The 7,669-nt window shown below is 54.6% G+C and overlaps 1 protein-coding gene across 1 annotated transcript; it reads right to left on the bottom strand.

Annotated features, from left to right (window-relative positions):
• Positions 1–3,631: 3,631 nt before the first annotated feature.
• On the bottom strand, positions 3,632–7,475 carry MONBRDRAFT_30150 (uncharacterized protein; the record flags this gene model as incomplete). Its single annotated transcript, XM_001750596.1, has 17 exons — positions 3,632–3,831; positions 3,932–3,988; positions 4,100–4,213; positions 4,379–4,576; positions 4,664–4,769; positions 4,861–4,953; positions 5,080–5,126; positions 5,252–5,542; positions 5,636–5,783; positions 5,894–5,984; positions 6,068–6,155; positions 6,242–6,314; positions 6,397–6,503; positions 6,606–6,642; positions 6,740–6,868; positions 7,030–7,130; positions 7,451–7,475. The coding sequence occupies 17 exons, from the start codon at positions 7,473–7,475 to the stop codon at positions 3,632–3,634; spliced, it is 1,905 nt and encodes a 634-aa protein (XP_001750648.1).
• Between the last annotated feature and the right edge of the window lie 194 nt (positions 7,476–7,669).

Here is a 7,669-nt window from a genome sequence, read left to right as displayed (position 1 = left end):
TAGGCAAGAGGGGCCTAAGCCAAGTATCCACCGCCACCACAACAGAGGCCGTGGTCTGATGGAGGGTTGTGTGGTGCCATTGGTCGTGATTAGGTTGGGTGAGGCCGTGGGGATTGGGGTGGCAAATGCATTGGGAAAACAAGATGGGGGAGCAGGCTCACCTCGAGGGTGGGGGTGGTGGGCAGAGGCGGCAGCCAGGCGGGGGGCGGTGCCGGCGTGGGCGGAGTGATAGGTGCAGGCGGAGCGAGGGGCGCGGGTGGTTGTGATAGGTGAGCCTCGTGGGCAGCAAACACGGGTTCCAGCTTGTCACCATGTCCTTCTTGACGTCCGACATCGAGGGGCGTTTTGCCACTCTGAAAACATGTGGTTGAAGCGTGTGAGGTGGGCAACGACGCGAGGGTTGAGTTGGGCGACGTGCATTTGCTTTCTCATAACAAAGGCGAGGTGACAATGCTTTGAAGTGGGCCGAAGACGCCAGACGCGCGAGTGGTGTGCAAATGGTGCGGGCAGGTAGCAGGGGTCCGAACGGAGGCGTGCTTGGAGAGAGGAAAAAAAAAAAAGGATACGGCGCGTGTGCCGGGGGCAAAAGTCAAGGCACGGTCACCGAGAGCCGCTTGGGCGAGCGAGGGAGGCAGAGGCGTGATGGCAAGGGGTTGGGGATGGATCAGAAAAAGGGGAGAGCGAAAACGGCAGGCGGAAGAGACAAGTGGGGCGCGGGGAGCACCGACAACGGGCGGACGCAAAACGGGGGAAGAAGAGGGATAGCGGGAAAGAAGCAAAGGAGCCAGGGGTGGAGAACGGGCGCGCACGGGTGGGCAGGGTGTAGCGGAGAGGAGGGACGGGGGCAAAGGCGACGGGGCAGCGGGAGCAGGAGCAGCAGTCAGAGGGGTAAAGGGGGGGAAGAGGGAGGTACTGTACTGACGTTTTTCTTGGCTTTAGCATCAGCACCGTGCTTCAACAGCATCTCCACCACCTTGACATAACCGTTACCGCAGGCCTCGTGCAGTGGTGTTTCGCCAAACTGTGGGATGATGCATCAGCATGACGTACAGGTACAGCATCATCATCATCATCATCATCATCATGGGGTACGGGTGCACCATCATAGAGGGGTAAAGGGGAGAAGAGGGAGGTACTGTACTGACCCTGTTCTTGGCTTCAGTATCAGCACCGTGCTTCAACAGCATCTCCACCACCTTGACATCACCCTTACGGCAGGCATAGTGCAGTGGTGTATAGCCATACTGTGGGATGATGCATCAGCATGACGTACAGGTACAGCAGTCATCATCATCATCATCATCATGGGGTACAGGTGCACCATCATAGGGGGGTTAAAGGGGGGGAAGAGGGAGGTACTGTACTGACGCTGGACTTGGCTTTAGCATCAGCACCGTGCTTCAACAGCATCTCCACCACCTTGACATGACCGTAAAGGCAGGCCCAGTGCAGTGGTGTATAGCCATCCTGTGGGAGGATGCAAACATGCAGTATATGTCCCATGTTATACCATAACGTCACCCCATCCAGTGACACTTTCAAAGTGTAACCAATAGCACACAACATCATATCAAACAGCATACGTACCCTATCTTTGTATTGGGCAGCATCTCGAATGCGTTGTTGGTCCCAACTGGTCACCAGCTGCAGCGCCTTTTGTGGATCTGATGAACAACACGCCATCCACAGCTGCTCTCCATCATCACTCATGGTAACGGTATCTCTCTCTATTCACCATCCACTTCAAACCGCTTTGCTTGCTTCTCCAATCTCATGAGCCCCCTCCAAGTACAACTCGTCTGACAACCCAGAATTCGGACTGGGATCCAACAGCGCCGTTTCCAAAACGGCAGCCGGTCAGCGGGCTCTTTGCTCTTCTCTGCCTGATGCAACAAACGACTCACCTGGAAAAAAATAACTTGGTTGACAGTTGCGAGGACCGGTGGACTTGGTTGCCCAACCGCACGTTGTCGACTGCGAGGCAAGATCAGTGAGGCCAACTTCAGTTGAAAGCAAAACAAATGGCAGCAGTGCTTTCAATCAAAACGTTCTGAGGCCCCAACCAGGAAAGCGTACCAAGCACAAGCGATCAGTCGTCACACACACACACACACACAAAGCAAGACACGTCAAGTCAGCTGATATCGAGATCGAGACCGATGCCAAAGAGGGGAAGAAGAAGAAGAAGTCAAAGGCAAATGGCAAAAGCCAAAGAACGAGAAAAATGCGAAGAACACACACACACACGTTTACACCTTTTTTCTTCTTTTTTAATTTTTTATTTTCGGAGAAAAAGTCAAAACAACAACAGTCTTACAAGCAAATGTTCCAAAGCGCCGTCAAGCTTGTGTCCGTACCAACGTGGACTGCCCCTTTGCCTGGCATGACAGCTCGCCTGTTACGAGCAGCTTCTAGAGCACCACATATCTGGGGCCTGTACGTACAACGTGTACTGTGCCATGGCTTGACAAGCCCGTTTGGCTAACTGCCTCTCCAGTCATATCAATCTCATCTCCTTGCCCGGATGCGAGCGACCATTCCTGACGGCGAGCCAGTCAGCTTTAGGTTCATTGCCGTGGCAGTCATTGGAAGCGATGAAAAAAGGGCCAATGATGCTGCTCGTTCCCTTTGGACGCGGGTTGAGGTTTGCATGGGAAGCGAGATGGTAAGGTGCAGAGGGAGGCAAGGCGCGCTCTGGCCACGACGAAGAGGAGGTTTGAAGATGGGGCACGGTGCGGCGCATGCCAGTTTTTGACCCCTTCTGTAGTCGGAAAGCCCGACCGTCGACGCCTTGATCCCCTCAGAGCGCCCACATCATTCAACACCCCTGCCAGAAGCAGAAAGGGAGATCGGCCTCTTGAAGTCAATTGAACCAGCCGCGGTTGGCAAGCATCCACAGTGACCAGACCAGGTGCACCGCTCAAGCCCGAGGATGGGGAAAGTGCAACCCGTGCCCGACCGCAGGTGTCACAACAAAGGAAACAACAGTAGTGACAAGCTTATCACCCCAGGGCAGCTGCCCAGGCATCATCATAAGCCATTCAGGCAATCATTGGAGCACTGTATCGACGACAACGGTCTCTCGGAATCCTGAGTTTCATGACTGCTTCCAGCACACGGTTGCCTTGATACCTCGACGACTGTAGAGGCGGTCAAAAAAAAAAAAAAAAAACTTTTTTCGAGGGATTCAACCGGCGTTTGTCGGGACGGAACAAGATTTTTCTGAGGTCGATCGTACCAACTGCGGTTGGAAAATATTCACAGTGACCAGACCAGGCACACCGTTGGAATAGCTCTAGAATCAGGGAAAGTGCGACGTGTGTCCAAGCGCAGGCCTACAACAAGAAGAGACGACGGTAGTCAAAGGCGCATAAGGCCTGACAGTCTGCCAAGGTCTTGCAAGGCACACAAACACGCGCGAGGTTGACTTGTGAGCCTTCCCACGTTCAAATTTTGTCCTCTCATTTGAAAACTTTGAAAATTATAAGGGCCACCGACACGGTGCCGTTTACAACATCAATGCTCTGAAGATGCAGCCAATCAGGTGCAGACAAAGCCATAAAACAAACGAAAGCTCAGAAGCAAGCATCTCATGTCACCGCCAACCAATTTACTGTAAAATTCAAGGCCTTTATTCATGGCCGTAAACGTTCTCGAGCATAAACAGCACGATATCCTCCGAGTTCCAATACGCCGTGTGAGCATCCAAGGCAAAGAGGGATTGCGACACTGCCTCGGTTGGCGCTTCCTGAAGCATGTAGTCCAGCCGCCGCTCGGGATTCAGCTGCGAAACGCTCCTTGTGGACCCATCTTCTGCCAGCATGCTTGTATCTACGCACCCACAACGTCTGATCATCCACAACAAGCAGGCATCCCACACCAACGGTTCGAATTCGGCCCACATAGCAAGGCAGTGCGCATCTCGACTAACCAGTGCTGGACACGAGTTGCTTCAAGTTGCTGGCGTTGACACCGTAGTCCTCCAAGCCTAAGCATGCCACCCCGGCCAAACGTATACACGTCAAGGCTGTCAGCCCACCCCAAGCTTTCCCTGGTCCAATCGCTTAGCTCCCGCAAGTATGACCAGTCTTGTGCTTACCTTTGCCGGTGCGCTTGCGCAGGGCTTCGCTAAAGGACGTCACGGCACTGCCCGCAAAGGATGTCAACTCTTGGCGTAGGTCGCGTCCCGCACCACGCAGGTATGTTTGCAGTTCTACCGACAGCATCGACACCGTGGTGCCAGTGGGGCATCAAGTGAGACCGATTGAAAATCTGGCTCGACTCGAGCCAAGCATGGGTCATGTAGAAAGTGTTCCACAAAAAACAAACAAACCCCAAATTCAAAACAAACAGAAACGCGCACAAGGCAAGGACACACCCTTGTGCAGTCGTCGGCCAGAACGATTGGCGTGCGCCACTTGTGCTGGGGGAAGCTCGACCATGGTCTCGTCGACCAGCGGCTCCAAGCGATATGCCATTGGGTCGTATGGATGAAACACATTGTACACACGCTCGCACGTCTTCAATCGACTCTCGGCTGTCAGGTCAGCCGCCACACGCTGTGCAAGGGCCCAGCCTATTCACACCCCCAGACACGCACCATAATGTGAGCGCAGTGCCAAGCCTTGGTCAGTTTGAGGCATCCCATATGAGGCATACGCACCAACGGGAGCACCACACAGAAAGAGCGCGGCCAGTTGCTCTTCCAAAACAGGAAATTGGACCGTGTGGGCCTCTCGCTGCGCCTGCTGCAACTTGGCTGCAGCGGCCTACAAAGCTCACCGCAACCACAGCAAAGTCAATGAGCCAGATAACAAAGTAGCATGACACTATATGAACAAGAAGAAAGGAGATGCGCACCTTGGCCTTGGCTTCTGCGGCCTCCGCCTGAGCCCGACGCTGCTGCAAGGCTCGTTCCTGCTGCTGCACCAGTGCCGCCTGACGGGCTTTTTCCTATTATGACCATCGAAATGAAACTGCGAGTGCCTGTCCATCGGTCACGAATACCGACACAAGGATTTGATCATGCGCGCAAACAAAACAACGTCGGCGACGCACTCAGACGCCTCGACTACATACCAAATAGGCCTCCTTCTGGGCCTGTCGTTGCGCAAAGTCTTCAACCACTATCACATTTGGGAAAGGAGGGGGGGACAATATGGTCAGGATGAGGCAGCCGGCCAGAGCAGCCAAGAAACCAACACGAACGAGTGGGCCACACGGCCCATTTGCGGAAAGATGAGCCGCTCACCCTTTTCCAGTTTCTTGCGACGACCCATGTTCAGCCCCAGGTCCTTCATATCAGTAGTGTTGAGCTGGGCAAACGACTCGAGGTCAATGCCCTCCTCCTGGAGCTGGGGCAACAGATCCTCAAATTCGTGTTCTTTCAGCAGGGCCTCGAGCGTCACATCGTCCGCCAGGTGAGCAGGGAGCTGCACGGCTTCCTCCTCCGTGCTGGGGTCTGTCTCAATCGGAGCAGGGGTTGCGTCATCGCCCACAACTGCGGCATCCACTGCAGCCACCTCGGTCTTGTTCTCTTGACCTGACACGCCCACACGTTGTTATTTCGCGCAATAATGGATGAGGTTGTATGCATCGGCCTTCTCATGGCTGGCATCTAAACACCTTGGCGCACCTTGAGCTGCGAGAAGATCAAACATGGCCACCCCGCCTAGGCCATGACCCATGACGTTGACGGAGCCGGTAAAGGCGGGATTGTTGGCACGGAAGCGGTGGATGGTCTCGGCCACTGCTGCAGCCACTTTATCGACGCAAGCTTGGCGCTGGAGAATCAAAGATGCGCCGAGAACATTGTGTGAGCGATTGTGCAACCCGAGCATTTGCGTGCCTCAACTTGAGGGATGGCTTCATAAGCAGATGGGGCGTGACACACCTCGACGGCATAGGTGACGGCGTCAAGGAGGGCCTCTTTGAGAAAATGGCGGATGCGCACAGCCGTGGGGAGCGAGAGCATGTTCATGATCCTGAGCGCGACAAAGCAAAGAGGGGCTTGTAAAAACAAAGTCTGGGTGCGTCTCAAGGTGAATGGTCATGGGCTGGTGCGTACTCGGTGGCGTCACGGACGGCGGCCATGTCGTGTTGCCAGATGACCGGTAGCAGTTCGACTCGACCCGTGCTCTTGCTATCCGTTGTCACTGGCGTGGAAGTACATCGGACATGATCATGAAGGCGGCAGGTGCGCGGACGAGGGAGACACGGGTACTTGGGGATTGCGGCTTACTTTCAAAATGCGAAGCGATGAGTTCGCGACGGTTGTATCGCATGGCATCAACGGCATCCACCAGCGAGCCGACCTAAACGGCACTTGCATGGTAAGGTCGTTTCGCAGGACATGGCAGATTGACTGAACACAAATGGAGGAAGCGGGATCCGAACCGTATCACTGGAGGCACGAAAGCCGAGACGGGCCAGGTTGGGATGTTCTGGGACGGGTCCGCTAACGACAAGGATCAGGTGGTCGATGGGCTCGGCCAGATCTTCACCTGTGCCAATCAAAATCGGATGTGAGCGCGGCCGTGAGTTCGTGTTGGGCTGTCAGCTTTTTTTTTTTTTTTTCCAAGACACTTTTGGGGTGTGAACCTTACCTTGATCAAAGTTGTCTTCACATCCTCGCTTGACAATCTGAAGGACGTTGGCGACGGGATAAGGGCTGGTCACGTGGACCAGAGGTTGGAGCTCGCATGGGTCGAGTGCTGCGCAACGGGTGCTGTGAGCCTACCTTGGGTTCTGGGGAGCCAGCTTGGTAAAGGACGTAGGAGAGCTTGTTGCGGAGGACGACGACCACGTCGTTGCCAAGCTTGACGTCGCGTTTCCAGACATTGGTGGACAAGCACTCTTGAAAGGCTGCCTACACATTACAGAGAGAGAGAGAGAGAGAGAGAGAGAGAGAGAGAAGAGAGAAAGAGAGAGAGAGAGGAGGGAGAGAGAGAGAGAGAGAGAGAGAGAGAGAGAGAGAGAGAGAGAGAGAGAGAGAGAGAGAGAGAGAGAGAGAGAGAGAGAGAGAGAGACCGAGAGAGAGAGAGAGAGAGAGAGAGAGAGAGAGAGAGAGAGAGAGACGAACGGCAGCGCCTCGCGACAGTCAGTCCCCGGCACCACCCAGTGCAACCCGCCTGTGCCAGAGTGCCAATACGATGGCATGCACAGTATGATGTACTACGACCAAAAGAGGCAGTCACGCCCTCACGTCAAATCAGCCCTGAGCGTTGATAATCGACCCTGAGAATTCAACCGAGCTATGAGAACGCCATACATGTAGTTAGCTCACACCCCCTCTTGCACGAGCACATCACACATCACAGACGAGCATCAGACCTTATCCGAGGACCCCCCGACATGGTAACAGTCCGACCACCACGCCCTGAGGGTTTTCACGCCTGCACGAAAGCACCACAATCAGGTGCATACATGCAAGTTGACTCCCCCAACGCACCTTGCACACACGCACGGCTATCCATGCGTGCATGCAGGTTCACGCACGCGCTGCGGCTCTTTTTTTTGTCCTTTTGACTCGACGGAGGACGTGCGGGGACGGGATGGCCGTTGAGATCATCAAGGCTCACAACGCCCACACACACACACACAAGTAACACAAGGAAGCAGAAAAGGTGTGATTGTATCATCTCCGCCGCGGTCTCCGTATTCACATGTC

This window comes from Monosiga brevicollis, genomic scaffold, assembly GCF_000002865.3.
Source record: "Monosiga brevicollis MX1 MONBRscaffold_44 genomic scaffold, whole genome shotgun sequence".
NCBI lineage: Eukaryota > Choanoflagellata > Craspedida > Salpingoecidae > Monosiga > Monosiga brevicollis.
This window is presented reverse-complemented; position numbering and strand designations above follow the sequence as displayed.